General features: G+C 48.6%; 1 protein-coding gene across 4 annotated transcripts in view; it reads left to right on the top strand.

Annotated features, from left to right (window-relative positions):
* Positions 1–22,507, top strand: part of ndrg4 (NDRG family member 4) — a 461,376-nt gene that overhangs the window by 91,793 nt on the left and 347,076 nt on the right. For all 4 annotated transcript variants that reach the window (XM_085991057.1, XM_085991055.1, XM_085991053.1 and 1 more), the window contains one exon: positions 6,887–6,931. In XM_085991057.1, the coding sequence (XP_085847183.1) occupies positions 6,914–6,931 (18 nt within the window). In that variant the 5' untranslated portion in view covers positions 6,887–6,913. The remainder of the gene's footprint in view (positions 1–6,886; positions 6,932–22,507) is intronic.

Below are 22,507 nucleotides of genomic sequence, written 5' to 3'. Positions count from 1 at the left end.
AACAATATTCACGAAAGTCTGATCCGCCGGTTTATCTGGTGTTACCAGGTGCCTCAATAACCCGTACGTCTTCGCACCCATTGAGTTTAATAAGGTTATTGCTTTCTTATCATCTGGTACCTCATTTGCTGTACAATAAACTCCAATGCGTTCTACATACGTGGCCCAATCTTCAACATCGCTATCAAAAGCAGTGATGTTACCGTGTTTAGGCATCCTTGAGAGTTTCTTTAAATATTTTATTTTCCCAAAATGGCGGCTTCCCGCGCTTGTCTTCTTCCCCCGCCTACTAAAATGGCGGCTTCCCGCGCTTGGCGGCTTTTCCCGCGCTTGTCTTCTTCCCCCGCCGACTACAATGGCGGCTTCCCGTGCTGGTCTTCTTCCCCCGCTGGCTACAATGGCGATTACCGCGCTGTTGCCGTTCTCGCCTCCCAGCGGTTCTTAATTTCCCCGACGCTGCTTTTGTTCCCCCGCGGTTCTCGTGGGCATTAACGCTTCCCTTGTTGCTGCGCCTCTCAGCCCCAATTGCAGCCCGGCCCTTTACACCAGCTGCGGTCGAGTTCTCCGCGGTTCTCGTGGCATTAACGCTGCCCTTGTCGCTGCGCCTCTCGGCCCCGATTGCAGCCCCGGCCCTTTACACCGGCTGCGGTCGAGTTCTCCGCCCTTTTTCCTCCGGTTTCCCTCCCCTTCTCCACTGACAACGCGGCCGACTTTCTGCCCGTGTCGCTAGATCGGCTTACCCACCACCGTGGTAGAAGGATGATCACTGCCTGTCGCTGATGGAGGACTTCGTGGTCAGTAATTTCAACCCGGGTTCTCGATGCCTCCCGTGCGATGCGGTGCTCAGCAGGCTGATGAGGGCGGATGCCTCTTCTCGACGCCCGTTCTGAGGACGAAGCTGCCTTGGATGCAAAACTGCCGCAGGGTAAGATCGGACTCGTCGCCACTGTTGAGTCTGAATGTCCCAGATATGCTTATTTTAAATCACTGGACACAGACAACAAGAATAACTTAAACAGGTCTTTACTAATCGAAGGTCAGGGCTGAACTGCTTAGCAAATTACTACACAGAGTTTATATACCGGTGTGGTCACCACCGGTACTACAATATACAGTAGCCAAGAGAAAGTAGTCCATCTCTTAAGGTAGTCTCTTAAGGTGGTACAGGTTACATACACCACAAGTAACACCATCAAAAACATAATAACTGATCATTTGTCTCTGCAATTTGTGGGATCTTGCTGTGCACAAAATAGTAGTGACTGTGCTTCATAAGGTATTTGAATGTGACGTGCTTTGGGAAGTCCTGAGTGACACGATGAGGTGCTTTTTTCAGTTTTGTGTAGAGTGCATGCCACACTTTAAATGTGTCTGTAAACTGTAAAAAATAAAATTCACTATTTTCTGATTGGCTCAAATTTTACTGAAACTAATCAGAAAAGAGTTTGCTACTATCTACTTACTTCATTCTTTTACTTCACTCCTACACACTTCTGAATATCCTCCAACCCATTGTGAACAATGCTACACGGAATTCACTAGTGATCTTTTAAAAAGTTTAATATTTCTTCTGTTTTTTAAGAACATAAGAAATAGGAGCAGGAGTAGGCCATTCGGCCCTTCGAGCCTGCTCTGCAATTCAATGAGATCATGGCTGATCTTCTGCCTCAACTCCATTCACCGGTCCTATCGCCATATCCCTTGATGCCCTTACTAGTCAGAAATCTACCGACTCCACTGCCCTCTGAGGTAGAGAATTCCAAAGATTCACCACCCTCTGTGTGAAGAAATTTCTTCTCATCTCAGTCCTGAATAGCCTACCCTTTATCCAGAGGCTGTGGTCCCTGGTTCTAGACTCCCCAGCCAAGGGAAACATTCTCCCAGCATCCACCCTATCGGGCCCTGTAATAATTTTGTATGCTTCAATGAGATCCGCTCTCATTCTTCTGAATTCAAGAGAATACAGGCCTAGTTTACTCAATCTCTTCTCATACGACAGTCCCGCCATCCCAGGAACCAATCTCGCGAACCTTCGTTGCACTCCCTCTATGGCAAGTATATCCTTCCTTGGGTAAGGAGACCAAAATTGTACACAGTACTCCAGGTGTGGTCTCACCAAGGTAATATATAATTGGAGTAAGACTTCTTTATTCCTGTACTCAAATCCTCTTGTAATGAAGGCCAGCATACCATTTGCCTTCCTAATGGCTTGCTGCACCTGCACATTCACTTTCAGTGACTCATGTACAAGGATACCCAGGTCCATTTGAGCATCTGCATTCCACAATCTTTCACCATTTAGGAAATACTCTGCCTTTCCGATTTTTCTACCAAAGTGGATAACTTCACATTTATCCACATTATATTCCATCTGCCATGTTCTCGCCCACTCACTGAGCCTGTCGAGATCCCCCTGAAGCCTCTTCACATCCTCATCACAACTGACACTGCCACCTAGCTTTGTACCCTCAGCAAATTTGGAAATGTTACATTTAGTCCCCTCATCCAAATCATTGATATAGATTATGAATAGCTGGGGCCCAAGCACCGATCTAGTCACAGCCTGCCATCCTGAAAATGATCCGTTTATCCCTACTCTTTGTTTTCTGTCTGTTAACCAATTCTCAATCCATGCTAGTATATTACCCCCAATTCCATGTGCCCTAATTTTGTTCACCAACCTCTTGTGTGGGACCTTATCGAAGGCCTTCTGAAAATCCAAATACACCACATCTACCGGTTCCCCTTTATCTACTCCATTAGTTACATCCTCAAAGAACTCCAATAGGTTTGTCAAACAGGATTTCCCTTTCATAAATCCATGTTGACTCTGCCCAATCTTACTATTAGTTTCTAAGTGCCCAGTTATTGCATCCTTTATAATAGATTCCAGCATTTTCCCAACTACTGATGTGAGGCTAACAGGTCTGTAGTTCCCCATTTTCTCTCTCCCTCCTTTCTTAAATAGCGTTGTTACATTTGCTATCCTCCAATCTGCAGGAACCATTCCAGAATCTATAGAATTTTGGAAGATGACAACCAAAGCGTCCACTATCCCAATGACCAGCTCTTTTAAAACCCTAGGATGTAGTTCATCTGGTCCTTGGGATTTATCGACTTTTAGTCCCATTAATTTTGCTAGTACTGTTTTTTTACTAATAATAATTTCTTTAAGTTCCTCATTCTCGCCACACCTTTGGTTTTCTCGTATTTCTGGGAGTTTTTTTGTGCCTTCCTCCGTGAAGACAGAAACAAAATATTTATTTAATTTCGCGGCCATTTCCTCATTCCTCATTATAAATTCTCCCGTCTCTGACCGTAAAGGACCTACATTTACCTTCGCCAGTCTTTTCCTTTTCACATACCTGTAGAAGCTTTTACAATCCGTTTTTATATTTTTTGCCGGTTTGTGCTCATTTCTGTTTTCCCTTTCTTTATCAATTTCTTGGTCCCCCTTTGCTGATTTCTAAAAAGATCCCAATCCTCAGGATGACTGCTTTTTCTGTCAACTTTATAAGCTTCCTCCTTTGACTTAATACTAGCTTTAATTTCTTTTGTTAGCCATAGTTGGATCACTTTTCCTTTTGGGTTTTTAAGCCCTAGAAAAATATATGTTTGTTGCAAATTATGCATTATTTCCTTGAATGTTAGCCATTGTATGTCCACCTTCATACCTTTTAGTGTAGTCTCCCAATCTACCATGGCCAACTTGTCCCTCATACCCTTGTAGTTTCCTCTGTTTAGATTGAAGACCTTCGTTTCAGATTGGACTACATCACTCTCAAACTTAATGTAAAATTCAATCATATTATGGTCACTTGTCCCTAAAGGCCCCTTTACCACAAGACTATTGATTAGCCCTTTCTCATTACACAGTACCAGATCCAGAATAGCCTGTTCTCTGGTTGGTTTTTATTTTCTCTTTCTGCTTAAGAACCTGATCCTCCGTGAAACTCTACTAGTAGTTCTGAATATTTGTTTCTAAACTCGTGCACCACTGTACTGCTATTTTTGGCCTTTTAATACAATATCAAATCTGACTATACAATGATCACAAGCACCCACTTCTAGGTTGCTAATCAGCTCTGCTAAATGCAGACTCGGTTGCAGCATCTAGAAAGACTTGCACTGTTACATCTCTCAGAACCGTGTCAAAGCACTTCATGTATAATGAATTATCTGGAGGTACAGTGACTGTTGGTATAGATAAACAAGGCAGCCATTTTGGGCCTATTAAGATGGTGGTGTTGACTCTAGGGCCACGATATTGATGGGTTTCTTGGGGGAGGGGTGGGAGATAGAGTTTCAGACGGGAGACCCAGAAGTCCGGGTTTCCCCACATGTTGTGGAGTTTTAACTCCACAGTGTGCATCCTTTTTTTCAACAGGTTCCCCACCCGGATTGACAGGCTTGGCTCCCTGTCGGGCGGGGAGCACTCTGGAGGAGGCCACAGCTATAGGAGCAGTTAAGGAATCGGTTGCTGCATTAGTGGGTGGCTCGGGGGTGGGGGGGGACAGATCTTGGTGGAGTCCAATACCCGATGGCAGGGGTGGCGGATCCAGACGGGGAAGTCCACTGGCAGGGAAGAAGGTAGCTTGGTGGGTTGCTCCTCCTGGCCCACAAGCAGTGGTGTAAAGGCACTTCCTTTTCCCTGAAGCTGTCCTCGCATCCCTCGAGCTGCCAGGTTTCCCGAGGCCTGGGAAACCCGGCTGGCCAGGGTTAAACCTGTAAGGGAAGTTACATGTGAGGTTCCCAACCTCATTAAAATATTTAAATGTACAACTTGCCTCCTGGGGGAGGGTTGGCTCTCCACCCCCTGTCCCATGCTCATTAAACCCTGAAGTGGGCGGGTTGGGGTCGGGTTTAAGATTTTAAAAACGTTTTACATCTCGCCTGACCCCAACCCACCCATTTTGGGGTGGTTAAAATTACCCCCTAGTTCTTTGCTTCATGTGTTGTGTTAAGAAGCAGTTATTGGTTATCTCTATGATGAAATGTCTTCCTCCCTTTTGCTTAGCCATGGTCTGACCACTGTAGCTCTGGGGTATGGAAGTCCCCCTTGATTTTGTGTGCAAGGATAGGGTTCGTTGCAATGACACTGTCCAGTAGAGACTCTCTGCAGTTCATATTCATTATTTGACGAAGAACAAGGTTAAAACTGTCAAACCATTTACTCAGCAAAGGCAATTACTGTAATCCTGGTTTTCTATCTGGATAGTCAGAGATCTGCAGCTAGAAGATACAAGAAACCGAGGTGTGTGTGTGTGTGTATAAACTGACATAAAAACACGTCAAGCTTTTAAAGCCTTTATTTACAATGGCCCAGTGTCAATGTAATTTTTTTTTAAATGGCTCAAATCTATTATTAAAAGCCATGTGTATAACGTGCGCCACAATTTAAATGTGTCAGTGACACAACAAAATCTGTCACGCTTTTCTAATTAGAAGCACAGAAGCATACAGCTCAGAAGGAGGCCATTTGGCCCATCGTGCCTGTGCCGGCTCTTTGAAAGAGCTATCCAATTAGTCCCACTCCCCTGCTCTTTCCCCATAGCCCTCCTTTTCAAGTATTTATCCAATTCTCTTTTGAAACTTACTACTGAATTTGTTTCCCCTGCCCTTTCAGGCAGTGCAGTCCAGATCATAACAACTTGCTGCGTAAAAAAATGTTTCCTCATCTCCCCTCTTGTTCTTTTGCCAATTACCTTAAATCTGTGTCCTCTGGTTACCCACCCTTCTGCCACTAGAAACAGTTTGAACACCTCTATTAAATCTCCCCCTAATCTTTTCTGCTCTACTTGGATAGGAATTTCCAAGGAAGCATTCAAGAAATGTGTTACTATTATCCACTTTACTGATTGGCTTAACCAATCAAAAATACCTCACTATCCACTTATTCTAATTAGTGGTGAGATAATTTGAACCATCAGATTTTTTTTTTACTGCTTTTCGCTTACTTCTAGTCTCACCACAACTGTGACTCCCTGAACAACATCATAGGAGATCCACTAGTATATATATTATATATTTTTTATATATAATGGTTTGTCAGCATTGCATTCCATGCACAATTCCCAAGTGGAGAGGGCAGGCACAGACCCACTCTTGAATCTGCTGCATGAGGTGTGGCCCAAGGTGACTCTCCCTCGAAACTGCTTCATTTTTCTCTTTCCCCCAACCCACCACTTTGCAGCTCTTCCAGGTTTCCTAGTTGAGATTCAGAAAGTGCCACATGAGAAGTTATAGAGGTGGGTATCATCAGGGATTTGTCTTTGTATACATGTACACACATGGATTCATGGGGGATGGGCAGAGGGTGGGGCTATATAAATGTGATCATTTGTAACAATATGCATTTTGAGTTGAGAAGCTGCCCCAACATGGAAAGCAGAAGAAAATAACATATATATTGGAGATTGGAAAAACTTTGAATGTTAAAGTTTTTTTTTAAGTACATAAATGGCTGCTTAGTTCTACCAAGATGGCTGCCATATTGGTGGTTGAGAAACTTGGGGAAAAAAACGGAGAACCCACCCTGACTGTGATAGGCCGATCCCTCACTGTGCGACAGGCCGATCCCTCGCTGTGCGACGGGCCGATCCCTCGCTGTGCGACGGGCCATTCTCTCGCTGTGCGACGGGCCGATCTCTCGCTGTGCGACGGGCCGATCCCTCTCTTTGCGACAGGCCGATCCCTCACTGCGACGGGCCGGTCCCTGGCTGTGCGACGGGCCGGTCCCTGACTGCGAGAGACTGATCCCTCACTCTGCGATAGGCTGTATCTGTAATTTCTCCCCTTTTTCTGTTAGAATCTAAAACACCACAGCATAGCTAATGCAGATCTTCCACCGTCGCTCCATGTAACATTTTCTCTTTTTCTCTTGCAGGAGAATTGTGATGTGTTCCTGCCGCCCATGGACTCAGACTGGCAGGTACTGTACATTAACCCTTTTTGACATTGTACCCCAGAGGAAGAGTCTTCAGTGCTACTGGGATCAGGGTAATTTCTGGGGACAGGATGTGTATCTGTTGCCGTATGAACTGCCTCGAGAATTCGTTATGGTCTTCCTCCAGCCCTAATGATTTTAAAATGTATTTTCTCCCACTGCTTAGGCTTGCTCTTGCCAGCACCACACTGCAGGCCAAGAGTGGTGGAGGCAGAGCGCCAGACCACAGGCCAAGGGGGCAGTGCACCAGACCACAGGCCAAGGAGGCAGAGCGCCAGACCACAGGCCAAGGGGACAGTGCATCACACCACAGGCCAAGGGGGCAGTGCACCAGACCACAGGCCAAGGGGGCAGTGCACCAGACCACAGGCCAAGGGGGCAGTGCACCAGACCACAGGCCAAGGGGGCAGTGCACCAGACCACAGGCCAAGGGGGCAGTGCATCGCACCACAGGCCAAGGGGGTAGTGCACCACACCACAGGCCAAGGGGGCAGTGCACCAGACCACAGGCCAAGGGGGCAGTGCACCAGACCACAGGCCAAGGGGGCAGTGCACCAGACCACAGGCCAAGGGGGCAGTGCACCAGACCACAGGCCAAGGGGGCAGTGCACCAGACCACAGGCCAAGGGGGCAGTGCACCAGACCACAGGCCAAGGGGGCAGTGCACCAGGCCAAGGGGGCAGTGCACCAGACCACAGGCCAAGGGGGCAGTGCACCAGACCACAGGCCAAGGGGGCAGTGCACCAGACCACAGGCCAAGGGGGCAGTGCACCAGACCACAGGCCAAGGGGGCAGTGCACCAGACCACAGGCCAAGGGGGCAGTGCACCAGATCACAGGCCAAGGGGGCAGTGCACCAGACCACAGGCCAAGGGGGCAGTGCACCAGACCACAGGCCAAGGGGGCAGTGCATCACACCACAGGCCAAGGGGGCAGTACAGCACACCGCAGGCCAAGGGGGCAGAGCACCACACCACAGGCCAAGGGGGCAGTGCAGCACACCACAGGCCAAAGTGGGAGTGCATCACACCACAGGCCAAAGTGGGAGTGCATCACACCACAGACCAAAGTGGGAGTGCACCACACCACAGGCCAAGGGGGCAGTGCACCACAGCACAGGGCACCGAGGGAATGCACCACACCACAGGCCAAGAGGGCAGAGCAGCACACCACAGGCCAAGGGGGCAGAGCACCACACCACAGGCCAAGGGGGCAGTGCACCACACCACAGGCCAAGGGGGCAGTGCACCACACCACAGGCCAAAGTGGGAGTGCATCACACCACAGGCCAAGGTGGGAGTGCATCACACCATTGGCCAAGGGGGCAGTGCACCACACCACAGGCCAAGGGGGCAGTGCACCACACCACAGGCCAAGGGGGCAGTGCACCACAGCACAGGGCACCGAGGGAATGCACCACACCACAGGCCAAGAGGGCAGAGCAGCACACCACAGGCCAAGGGGGCAGTGCAGCACACCACAGGCCAAGGGGGCAGTGCACCAGACCACAGGCCAAGGGGGCAGTACACCACACCACAGGCCAAGGGGGCAGTGCACCACACCACAGGCCAAGGGGGCAGTGCATCACACCACAGGCCAAGAGGGCAGAGCACCACACCACAGGCCAAGGGGGCAGTGCACCACACCACAGGCCAAAGTGGGAGTGCATCACACCACAGGCCAAGGTGGGAGTGCATCACACCATTGGCCAAGGGGGCAGTGCACCACACCACAGGCCAAGGGGGCAGTGCACCACACCACAGGCCAAGGGGGCAGTGCACCACAGCACAGGGCACCGAGGGAATGCACCACACCACAGGCCAAGAGGGCAGAGCAGCACACCACAGGCCAAGGGGGCAGTGCAGCACACCACAGGCCAAGGGGGCAGTACAGCACACCACAGGCCAAGGGGGCAGTGCAGCACACCACAGGCCAAGGGGGCAGAGCACCAGACCACAGGCCAAGGGGGCAGTGCAGCACACCACAGGCCAAGGGGGCAGTGCACCAGACCACAGGCCAAGGGGGCAGTGCAGCACACCACAGGCCAAGGGGGCAGTGCACCACACCACAGGCCAAGGGGGCAGAGCAGCACACCACAGGCCAAGGGGGTAGAGCACCAGACCACAGGCCAAGGGGGCAGTGCAGCACACCACAGGCCAAGGGGGCAGTGCAGCACACCACAGGCCAAGGGGGCAGTGCAGCACACCACAGGCCAAGGGGGCAGTGCACCACACCACAGGCCAAGGGGGCAGTGCAGCACACCACAGGCCAAGGGGGCAGTGCAGCACACCACAGGCCAAGGGGGCAGTGCACCAGACCACAGGCCAAGGGGGCAGTGCACCAGACCACAGGCCAAGGGGGCAGTGCAGCACACCACAGGCCAAGGGGGCAGTGCAGCAGACCACAGGCCAAGGGGGCAGTGCAGCAGACCACAGGCCAAGGGGGCAGTGCAGCAGACCACAGGCCAAGGGGGCAGTGCAGCAGACCACAGGCCAAGGGGGCAGTGCAGCAGACCACAGGCCAAGGGGGCAGTGCAGCAGACCACAGGCCAAGGGGGCAGTGCAGCAGACCACAGGCCAAGGGGGCAGTGCAGCAGACCACAGGCCAAGGGGGCAGTGCACCAGACCACAGGCCAAGGGGGCAGTGCACCAGACCACAGGCCAAGGGGGCAGTGCACCAGACCACAGGCCAAGGGGCAGTGCACCAGACCACAGGCCAAGGGGGCAGTGCACCAGACCACAGGCCACGACCGGAGGCAGGCAGTGCTCCACAGATCTGCTATGGAAAGATAACTAGTTGCCAATGCTGCTCTGTATCTGGGCTGTTTGTAGATCCACGCCGGGGTAATCAGACCCTCTGATTATCCCATCGCAGCCAGCGACTGGCCTCTGCCTGCTGACTTTTGGTCCAATAGCATAACTGATCAGGAGCAAATTGCGGGCAAATGCCCACATCCCAGCTCCCCATGGTACAGCGCTGTGCTGCCAAGAACTACTGTACTGGAAAGGAAGGGAAATATAGAAGGAGAGATATTAATGTTTGAACTGGGATCCTTTTGAGAGGTAGTTGAGTGGCCAGGAGTTGGGTGCAAAATAGATCGATCAAGCAGACAGGTCTCACGGAGGAAATGAGCCTGGTGAGGTTGCAGGGAGGGCCGGGGGAAGTTAGGGAGCAGTACAGGGTTAGCAAGGAGGAGGCGATGGCACGTAAGGCAGCTGCAGTTAGTCTTGATCTTTGAGCTGAAGAAATCCATAAGCGTCTCACACTTGGCAGTGGAGGTGAAGAGGGAGGGGGCAGGAGAGGTATTTGATCTTTTAGAAAAAGGAAATGTCCCTATTCTCGAAGGTGATCCTGGAGTAAGAGGAGGATTTCTTTTTCCAGGCTGTTTAAATTATTTTTACTCTGTTTTTAGCTGATTTCACACAGACTCCGTAGTGCAGACTTGGCAAGAAGCTGTGGAGTGAGGTGTTTGTCTCCTGTTTCTCTATCTCTCTCTTGTCAGTTTTTCTCATTCTTGCATTCCGGAAAAGTCAATAAACCCTCCCCCATAAATAAAAAGAGTATTTTTAACCCCCCCCCCCCCCGGTAACTAAACAGAAGAACTTGTGTCTCTGGGCTTAGTATGGAGGCAGGTGAAAATGGTCGGAGAGGCTCCTGAGCATGCTCCTGAATGATAGGATCAGCCAGATGAACGTTTTTCTCTTTCCTGCCTCCTCTCAGCCCTATAACCTCCGCCAACACAAATCCAGTCGAGCCAGCATTACAGGTGCCAGTTCTTCAGGCGTATTCGAGCTTTGCCGATTAGTGCTTGGACGCCTGAGAGATTGTTATCTAACAGGATAGTTGCTATTTTTAGTCACTGTGTTGGTCACACAATAATTTGCATAACTTAGTAATGATCCCCTGTCACCTCAAATTATGAACCAAAACTTAATAACCGTCACATGAATAATGTGAACATTCAGTCTGATGCTCTCCCAATAATTTTAATGCTTATTCCTTTAATTGATGAGAGTTCGGTTTCCATTAAGAGAGCAAGCACAGGTTTTCAATTTCAATTCTGTTTGAATGTCACCATCTCAATTAACACCCGCCTCGGGTGCCAGTGCAACTTGGTCACAGCTTCCAGGCGCTAATTAGATTTTTGGGGGGATTTTGGATGATTCACCGGCTTCAAGCAAATAAAAAAAAAACACCAAATATGTTTAGAAAACAACCAGCAGGTTCTGTGAAAGAAAGAAATGGCTTACATTTATATAGCGCTTTTCACGACCTCAGGACATCTCGAAGCGCATCACAGCCAATGAGGTACATTTGAAATGGAGTCACTATTGTAATGTAGAAAAAGCGGCTGCCAATTTGTGCACAGCAAGCTCCCACAAACAGCAATGCAATAATGACCAGATAATCTGTTTGATTGATGTGCAACCGAGAGACACAACTCTGCAGGGAGCCGAGAGAGTTGTTCGGGCATGAAATGCCCTACCAGACACTGCAGTGGAAGCAGAATCCATAATAGCGTTTAAAACATTTGGAGATTTTGTTTCTGTTAAATCCCTGACTGGCAGAGAAACCATCTTCAGCGTCTAAGGGCACGTAGCTGGAACTGGCAAATAAACTACCCGTGATCCTTCAAAGGATCAATAATTCAGTGATTCCTCCCCTTTCAACAAAGTGTGTGTATTCCGGCTGGCTTGCATATCTGCTGTCGTATCCACAGCTTGTTGTTCATAGAAATTGTGGACAATCTCTGAAACGTATTGTCTTTGGCTTCCTAGGTTCCAAGACAAAGGACTTCTTTTAAGAATACTGCTAAATGAAACCAATCTTTAAATCACATGATTCTGTCTATTTAAAGTTATTATACAGTAATTTTCCTGTTTGAAGCTTCTGTCACGGAGCTCTTGTGTAGAGAGAGAAAGAACTTGCATTAAAACAGCACCTTTTACCTCCTCAGGACATCCCAAAGCACGTCACAGCCAATGATAGTTTTAAAGTGCAGTTACTGTTATATAGGCAAATTAAGCAACCAATTTCCACAAACAGTAATGAGATTAATGACCAGTTAATCTGATTTTGGTGGTGTTTGTTGAGGGAGATATGTTGGCCGGGACACTGGGAGAACTGAATGTGTTTCTTGATGTATGCAAGCTGCCTAACTTAATTTCACTTCAGATCCTTACTATCAACAGAGGGGTGAGACAATCTTACGCTCAACACAGACACACCAGGCATACAAAAGCACACAATGATGTATGCATACACACTGATGTGCAAACATTGGTATGTACACTTACACTGATATATACATGTGCACTGACATAAACATACTGGGGTACACACACAATGTTACACATGTTGACATATATACATGCACTGTGACACACTGACATGCACATGTTGATGTGCACACACATTTTGACATACACTGATTAGCACACACATTCTGACATACCCATGCACAATGGATTACATACGCAATGTCACACACGCACACAATGCTGGAGCATGCGATCAACCATTTAACTGTGAATGCCCAACGCATTACCGGCACCCGGCTACCGACCATTGAGAACATCTACCAGAAACGCTGTTTACGGAGGTCACTCACCATCATCAAAGACCCTACCCACCCCAGCCACAGTTTGTTCACCCCCCTGCCATCTGGGAGACGCTACAGATGCATTTGCACCCGAACGACCAGATTTAGGAACAGCTTCTTTCCCAGGGCTGTCATCCTATTGAACTCTGCAAATAAACTCTAAAGCCTGCACATCTGCCAATGCACTTTATTATGTTTATGTTCATGTTACAAGTCAAATGAATGTTAAATGTCTTAATCAAAATGTACACTCTCGGGAACCGCAAGCTTACATTTCGTTGTACTGCACTTGTGCACTAACAATTACAATAAAGTTGATTATGATTATGAAGACCAATCCTGCCCTCACGCCAAGTGTGTTTGGTTGCATTAGTTATGCTTACAATGTGACATATGCTGACAGGTACATGACAGGTGACCATGTACATGAGCGTACACATGCACAATTACACACACACTGGCATACACATGGAGTCTGGCGTAATCACACATAGTAATATAAGAGATATTTATACATGCTTATCCACATGCATGTACTAACTCAAATACAAGTGCACATACAAAAACATTAACTTTCACATACAAGCTGACATACACAAACATTGACACATAAGCATAAACTGACCTACATACCCATGGATATAAACTGACCGCCATACCCATGGGCATGCACTGACCTACATACTCATGAGTGTTTCTGCTTCCACCACTTCCGTTGGCAGCGAATTCCAGGATCTCACCACTAGCTACGTAAAAAAGTTTTTCCTCCCGCCCCCCCCCTGTATCTCTTGCCCAAAACCTTAAATCTGTGTCCCCTAGTCCTTGCTCCATCAACTAGTGGGAACAGCCTTTCCCCGTCTAGCCTATCCAAACCCGTCATAACCTTGTACACCTCTATCAAATCACCCCTCAACCTCCTTTGCTCGAGTGAAAACAAATCCAGCTTCTCCAAACTGTCCTTGTAGCTAAGATCCCCCATCCCCGGAACCATTCTGGTAAATCTCCTCTGCACCCTCTCAAGGGCCTTCACATCCTTCCTAAAGTGTGGTGACCAGAACTGGACTCCAGTTGTGGCCTAACCAGCGCTTTATAAAGATTCAGCATAACTTCTCTACTTTTGTACTCAATACCTCTATTTATGAAACCCAAGATCCCATATGCTTTGTTAACCACTCTCTCAATATGTCCTGCCACCTTCAGGGACCTCTGCATATTAACTCCCAGGTCCCTCTGTCACTGCACACTCTTTAAAACTGCCATTAAGTGTATATTGCCTCTCCCTGTTCCTTCTGCCAAAATGCATCACCTCAAACTTCTCTGTATTAAATTCCATCTGCCACTTGTCTGCCCATTCTACTAGCCTTTCTATGTCCCGTTGCAGTCAAGTGGTATCATCCCCACTGTTTGCCGCACCCCCAAGTTTGGTGTCATCGGCAAATTTAGAAATTCTACTCTGTATTCCAATATCCAGGTATTTTATATATATCAAAAAAAACAGTAGCCCCAGCACTGAACGTTGAGCATAAACTGATCTGGTCACCACACTTTAGGAAGGATGTGAAGGCCCTTGAGAGGGTGCAGAGGAGATTTACCAGAATGGTTCCGGGGATGGGGGAATCTTAGCTACAAGGACAGTTTGGAGAAGCTGGATTTGTTTTCATACACTGACCTACGTACCCATGGGCATACAGTGACCTACATACCCATGGCATACACTGACCTACATACCCATGGGCATACACTGACCTACATACCCATGGGCATACACTGACCTACATACCCATGGCATACACTGACCTACATACCCATGGGCATACACTGACCTACATACCCATGGGCATACACTGACCTACATACCCATGGCATACACTGACCTACATACCCATGGGCATACACTGACCTACATACCCATGGGCATACACTGACCTACATACCCATGGCATACACTGACCTACATACCCATGGGCATACACTGACCTACATACCCATGGGCATACACTGACCTACATACCCATGGGCATATACTGACCTACATACCCATGGCATACACTGACCTACATACCCATAGGCAGACACTGACCTACATACCCATGGCATACACTGACCTAGATACCCATGGGCATACACTGACCTACATACCTATGGGCATACACTGACCTACATACTCATAGGCTTAAACTGACCTACATACCTATGGCATACACTGGCATACATACCCATGGGCATACACTGACATACATACCCATACCGATAAGGTACCACAAGTAGGCTCATGACAAAGGTTAGGGCATGTGAAGATGGGAGAAATAGCTGAAAGGGTAGCAAATAGCCAAAAAAATAGAAAGCAGAGAGTTGGGATAAAGGGCAGTTATTCAGATTGGAGGAATGTAGAAAGCAGTGTTCCACAAGGTTCAGTGCTGGGACCCCTGTTATTCATAATTTACATTAATGATTTGGAGTTGGGAACAAGTAACTCGATATCAAAATTTGCAGATGATACCAAACGAGAGGGTATAGCTAACACTGAGGAAGAATGTAACATAATACAAGAAGACATCTTGCAGACTAGGCAGTTAAGTGGTAAATTAACTTTAACATAGATAAATGTGAGGTGATGCACTTTGGTAGGAAAAACAGAAACATCTCCTACACCTTAGAAAATAAGAAACTGATGGGGTAGAAGAGCATAGGGATCTAGAGATACAGGTGAACAAACCATTAAAGGCAGCATCACAGGTCAGCAAAGCAATTAAAAATGCCAACAAAGCACTGGGATTTATTTCTAGGAGTATAGAATTCAAAAGTAGTGAAGTTATGTTAAACTTGTATGGGATCCTGTTCAGGCCACACTTAGAGTACTGTGCACAGTTCTGGTCTCCATCTATAAAAAGGACATAGAAGCACTGGAGAAAGTGCAAAGATGATTTACAAGAATGGTACCAGAACTCAGAGATTACAGCTATCGGGAAGATGGAACACGTTGGGGCTTTTTCCTTTAGAAAAGAGAAGACTTAAAGGTGACTTTTTTTTATTCGTTTATGGGATGTGGGCGTCGCTGGCAATTCCAGCATTTATTGCCCATCCCTAACTGAACCTTGAGCAGGTGGTGGTGAGCCGCCTTCTTGAACCGCTGCAGCCCGTGTGGTGAAGGTACTCCCACTGTGCTGTTAGGGAGGGAGTTGCAGGATTTTGACCCAGTGACGATGAAGGATCGGCGATATACTTCTAAGTCAGGATGGTGTGTGACTTGGAGGGGAACTTGGAGGTGGTGGTGTTCCCATGCGCCTGCTGCCCTTGTCCTTCTAGGTGGAAGAGGTCGCAGGTTTGGGAGGTGCTGCCGAAGAAGCCTTGGCGAGTTGCTGCAGTGCATCTTGTAGATGGTACACATTGCAGCCATGGTATGCTGATGGTGGAGGGAGTGAATGTTTAAGATGGTGGATGGGATGCCAATCAAGTGGGCTGCTTTGTCATGGATGGTGTCGAGCTTCTTGAGTGTTGTTGGAGCTGCACTCATCCAGGCAAATGGAGAGTATTCCATCACATTCCTTACTTGTGCCTTGTAGATGGTGGAAAGGCTTTGGGGAGTCAGGAGGTGAGACATTCGCCACAGAATACCTAGCCTCTGACCTGCTCTTGTTGCCACAGTATTTATATGGCTGGTCCAGTTAAGTTTCTGGTCAATGGTGACCCCCAGGATGTTGATGGTGAGGGATTCACCGATGGTAATGCCGTTGAATGTCAAGGGGAGGTGGTTAGACTCTCGCTTGTTGGAGATAATCATTGCCTGGCACTTGTGTGGCGCGAATGTTACCTGCCACTTATCAGCCTAAGCCTGTACGTCGTCCAGGTCTTGTTGCATGCGGGCATGGACAGCTTCATTATCTGAGGAGTTGTGAATGGCGCTGCACACTGTGCAGTCATCAGCGAACATCCCCATTTCTGACCTTATGTTGGAGGGAAGGGCATTGATGAAGCAGCTGAAGATGGTTGAGCCTAGGACACTGCCCTGAGGAACTCCTGCAGCGATGATTGACCTTCAACTACCACAACCATCTTCCTTTGTGCTAGGTATGACTCCAGCCAGTGAAGCGTTTCCCCCCCGATTCCTATTGACTTCAGTTTTACTAGGGTTCCTTGATGCATACTCGGTCAAATGCTGCCTTGATATCAAGGGCAGTCACTCTCACCTCACCTTTGGAATTCAGCTCCTTTGTCCATGTTTGGACCAAAGCTGTAATGAGGTTGGGAGTGGAGTGGTCTTGGCGGAACCCAAACTGGGCATCAGTGAGCAGGTTTTTGGTGAGTAAGTACCGCTTGATAGCACTGTCAACGACACCTTCCATCACTTTGCTGATGATTGAGAGTAGACTGATGGGGTGGTAATTGGCCGGGTTGGATTTATTCCACTTTTTGTGGACAGGACATACCTGGGCAGTTTTCCACATTGTCGGATAGATGCCAGTGTTGTAGCTGTACTGGAACAGCTTGGCTGGAGGCGTGGCTAGTTCTGGAGCACAAGTCTTCAGCACGATAGCACGGATGTTGTTGGAGTCCAAAGCCTTTGCTGTATCCAGTACGCTCAGCTGTTTCTTGATATCATGCGGAGTGAATCGAATTGGCTGAAGACTGGCTTCTGTGATGGTGGGGAGCTCAGGAGTAGGCCGATATGGATCATCCACCATCATTGAGGATGGGAATATTCATGGAGCCGCCTCCTCCCGTTAGTTGTTTAATGGTCCACCACCATTCACGACTGGATGTGACAGGACTGCAGAGCTTTGATCTGATCCGTTGATTGTGGGATCGCTTAGCTCTGTCTATAGCATGCTGCTTCCGCTTTTTAGCATGCATGTAGTCCTGTGTTGCAGCTTCCCCAGGTTGGCACCTCATTTTTAGGTACACCTGGTGCTGCTCCTAGCATGCTCTTCTACACTCCTTATTGAATCAGGGTTGGTCCCCTGGCTTGATGGTAATGGTAGAGCGAGGGATATGCCGAGCCATGAGGCTACAGATTGTGGTGGAATACAATTCTGCTGCTGCTGATGGCCCACAGACACCCAGTTTTGAGCTGCTAGATCTGTTCTGAATCTATCCCATTTAGAACAGTGGTAGTGCCATTCAACACGATGGAGGGTGTCCTCAGTGTGAAGATGGGACTTTGTCTCCACAATGACTGTGCGGTGGTCACTGCTACTAATGCTGTCATGGACAGATGCATCTGCGACAGGTAGATTGGTGAAGACGAGGTCAAGTAGGTTTTTCCCTCGTGTTGGTTCTCTCGCCACTTGTCGCAAGCCCAGACTGGCAGCTATGTCCTTCAGGACTTGGCCTGCTCGGTCAGTAGTGGTGCTACCGAGCCACTCTTGGTGATTGACATTGAAGTCCCCCACCCAGAGTACATTCTGTGCCCTTGCTTCTTCCAAGTGGTGTTCAACATGGAGGAGTACTGATTCATCGGCTGAGGGAGGGCAGTGGTGGTAATCAGCAGGAGGTTAACTTGCCCCTACTTGACCAGAAGCCATGAGATTTCATGGGGTCCAGAGTCAATGTTGAGGACTCCCAGGGCCACTCCCTCCCAACTGTATACCACTGTGCCACCACCCCTGGTAGATCTGTCCTGCCGATGGGACAGGACATACCCAGGGATGGTGATGGAGGAGCTTGGGTATGATTCTGTGAGTATGACTATGTCAGGCTGTTGCTTGACTAGTCTGTCGGACAGTTCTCCCAATTTTGGCACAAGTCCCCAGATGTTGGTGAGGAGGACTTTGCAGAATCGACTGGGCTGGGTGTGCCGTTGCCGGTGCCGAGGTCGATGCCGGGTTCTTCTTCTTGTGTTTCGTAGCGGTTAGTTACAACTGCCATTTCAGAGGGCAATTAAGAGTTAACCACATTGCTGTGGGTCTGGAGTCACATCTTGGCCAGGATGTCAGATATCCTTCCCTAAAGGACATTAGGGAACCAGATGTGTTTTTACGACAATCCGATAGTTTTGTGGTCACCATCACTGATAGTAGCTTTTTATTCCTGATTTATTTAATTAACTAAATTTAAATTCCCCAGCTGCCGTGGTGGGATTTGAACTCACGTCTCTGGATCATTAGTCCAGGCCTTAATTTTGTTCCCTGATTTGATAGAGGTCTTTAAAATTATGAATGGGTTGGACAGGGTAGATGGGGAGAGAATGTTTCCACTTGTGGGAGAATCCAAAAGTGGGGCCATGAATAAAGATAGTTAATAATAAATCCAATAGGGAAATAGGGAGACATTTCTTTACTCAGAGAGTGGTTAGAATGTGGAACTCGCTACCACAGGAAGTGGTTGAGGCAAATAACTTAAATGCTTTCAAAAGGAAACTAGACAAGTACATGAGAGAAAAGGGAATAGAAAGATATTCTGAAAGGCTGAGAGGAGGTAGATGGAATGGGGGAGGGGGGAGACTCGTGTGGAGTATAAACACCAGCACAGACTAGTTGGGCCAAATGGCCTGTTTCTGTGCTGCATGTTCTATGTAATTCTATGGGCATACACTGACAAATACAGACATTGGTGAACACACACAGACATTGGCACACTATATACACTCGCACGCTGATGTACAAGCGCTGGCAGAGACAAAGGCCTAGATTTACAACTTGCTGCCTGGGTGTAAGACTGGCATTGCAGATCAGCCGTCTGTTACAGGTTTCTTTGCATAGATTTCGGTGATAGGAAAAATAATGGAATCCCCACTAAAGGAGAAAATAGAAAAACATCTAGAAACCAAAAATGTAATGATGAATAGTCCGCATGGATTTCAAAAGTGAAAGTCTTGCTTGACCAACCTCATTGAATTCTTTGAAGAAGTAACAGAGAGTAGACAAGGGTAATGCAGTAGATGTTTTGAATTTTTTGATGAAGTAACAGGGAGGATTGATGAAGGGAATGCAATGGATGTTGTCTACATGGATTTTAGGAAGGCGTTTGACAAAGTACCACATAGAAGGCTGGTTAACAAAATTGAGGCTCATTGAGGTCAGTGACAGCTTGGATAAGGAATTGGCTTAAGGACAGAAAACAGTGAGTTGTGGTAAATGGCTGTTTTTCAGACTGTAGGATGGTAGATGGTGTTGTTCCCCAAGGGTCAGTGCTGTGCCACTGCTTTTTTTGATATATGTAAATGACCTGGATATTGGAATACAGAGTATGCCCATGTGTATGTCAGCTTATGATATGGGTACGTAGGTCAGTTTATGCCTGTGGGTACGTAGGTCAGTTTATGCCCACGGGTACATAGGTCAGTGTATGCCCATGGGTATGTCGGTCAATTTATGCCCGTGGGTACTAGGTCAGTGTATGCCCATGGGTACGTAAGTCAGTGTATGCCCATGGGTACATAGGTTAGCTTATGCCCGTGGGTATGTAGGTCAGTGTATGCCTGTGGGTATGTAGGTCAGTGTATGCCCATGGGTATGTAGGTCAATTTATGCCCATGGGTACGTAGGTCAGTGTATGCCCATGGGTACGTAGGTCAGTGTATGCCCATGGGTATGTAGGTTAGTGTATGCCCGTGGGTATGTAGGTCAGTGTATGCCCATGGGTGTGTAGGTCAGTTTATGCCCCGTGGGTACTTAGGTCAGTGTATGCCCATGGGTACGGACTCGATGGGCCGAATGGCCTCCTTCTATGCCATTATGACTATGTAATTTATCTAGATTTCCAAAAGGCCTTTGATAAGGTGCCACATAATCGACGAATGAATGTCAGAGCCTACAGAGTCGGGGGGGGGGCGGTGCTGGGGAAATAGCAGAATGGATAACTAGCTGGCTTCAAGACAGAAAGCAGAGAGTAGGGGTAAAGGGTAGCTATTCAGAGTGGCAGAAGGTGGAAAGTGAGGTCCCACAAAGATCAGTATTGGGACCACTGTTGTTTACAACTTATAATAATGATTTTAACTTGCGGATGACACCAAATTGGGAGTCATAGGCCTAGAAATTCAGTTGGGCGTGCCAGCCGTTAGCGCCTTAGGAGGAGTAGATCTCGAGCGCTAGGCGCTTATCGCCCGGGCGCAGCGCGATCTGCGCCTCTCCCCAACTTCAGGACACATTTAGCGCCGGCGCAAAGTCTTAGCGCGCGCCCTGCTGCGCGCGCAGATCATGACGTCATTTAATAGTGCAACGCCCTTTGTGCGCCCCAAACCGGAACTTCACTCGCGCCGGCCCATTGTGCGCCAGGCGGCCCGAGCGACTGTGAAGTGGAACGGTACACAGGCCAGCCGGGCCGCGGGGAGCGCAAATTAAAGGGCACTTACCCAGCAGTATAAAGGCCAGCCATTTTGCAGCATTCACTCTTGTGCAACGGTTTTTTGGACAGAGACCAAGGAGGAGAGTTTACTGGTTTGGACCAACACTTGGACAGGTATTTTTGGCTCAGGCCAGAGCTTACCAATTATCTTTGCCTTCATTCAGAGCTCAGTGTTTGCCAGCATATAATGGGGGCTGCATTGGGTGGCAACGCTGAATTTCAGCCTTATGCCAGAAGGGCTTACAGACGCCGTGAGAGAGTGGCAGCCCTGGCTAGACGCAGAGGGGGCAACAGGCGTCGCCAACTGAGGCCTTACCCACGCAGGGTATACCGCCAGCAGACCTCCTATCTGACCATGCCTGCCGCGATGTGTGTTAGGAGGCTGCGATTCCGAAGGGAGGTGGTTGCAGACATCTGCCGGCTGCTTCAGAGAGATCTGCAGCCACAGCTGATGCGCAGGACGTCTCTGACGGTGGCTCTCAACTTCTATGCCTCCGGCTCCTTCCAATCCGCTACTGGGGACATCGCTAACATCTCCCAGTTCGCCGTGCATTGCTGCATCCGCCAGGTGACCGAAGCCCTTTTCAGAAGGAGACATCAATTCATCTCCTTCCCCATGACCCTGGACAAGCAGCAGCAGTGTGCAGTGGGGTTTGCAAGAATAGCGGGCTTCCCCATGGTGCAGGGCGCCATTGACTGCACGCATGTGGCTTTGCGGGCACCTCTTGAGCATGCCGAGGAGTACCGCAACCGGAAGGGCTACCATTCCCTCAATGTACAGCTGGTGTGTGACCACAGGCAGCGCATCCTAGCTGTCAATGCCCGCTTTCCAGGCAGCAGCCACGATGCCTTTATCCTGCGACAGACAACTGTGGCTGACATGTTCCAGGCACAGCCTCCCCCAAGAGGATGGCTTATCGGGGACAAAGGCTATCCTTTGTGTACCTGGCTCATGACCCCGCTCCGCGCGCCCATGACCCCTGCTGAAGAGGCATACAACGAGAGCCATCAAGCGACGAGGAACCTCATAGAACAAACAATCGGCGTGCTCAAGCAACGGTTCCGCTGTCTCGATCGCTCCGGGGGAGCCCTCCAGTATTCGCAGGTTCGAGTCTCCCAATTCGTCGTCGTTTGCTGCATGCTGCACAACCTGGCTATCCGCAGGACTCAGGCACTGCCACCTCACGTTGGACCACCACCTCAGGAGGAGGAGCACGAGGACAACGAGGACGAGGAGTACCAGCCCAGGAGGGACGCACAAGGTCCAAGGGCCGCCCGTCGGCGGCTTATTGAACGTCACTTCTAGGCCCCCTGTCAGGGAATGGCTTGTGCCAATGATAGAACATGATTGCAGCCGCTCCGCAAGCCCTCAGCCGGTTAAGGCAACAAACACTTCAAAGATCAAACATGGACAATGTGAATAAATAAAATGCTTTATTGTACAAACTCTGGGCCCTTCCCACATGAAAACCAAAAACAGACGAAACCCCCAAAAAACACTCAAACACATTACTCGCTCCCACAACCTGGAGAGGATTAACAAAATAGGGCAACTAAAATGGCCGTCATTCTCGGCCTTCGTCCAAAACAAACATCACATCATCGGCCTTCAAAAAACAAACATCCAATTCTTGGCCTCAAGAAACAAACACAAATGGCCACACATTCGACTATTTG

The sequence above is a fragment of the Somniosus microcephalus genome, chromosome 6 (genome assembly GCF_052327205.1).
Source record: "Somniosus microcephalus isolate GS21.2 chromosome 6, FLI_Smic_1.0, whole genome shotgun sequence".
NCBI lineage: Eukaryota > Metazoa > Chordata > Chondrichthyes > Squaliformes > Somniosidae > Somniosus > Somniosus microcephalus.
This window is presented reverse-complemented; position numbering and strand designations above follow the sequence as displayed.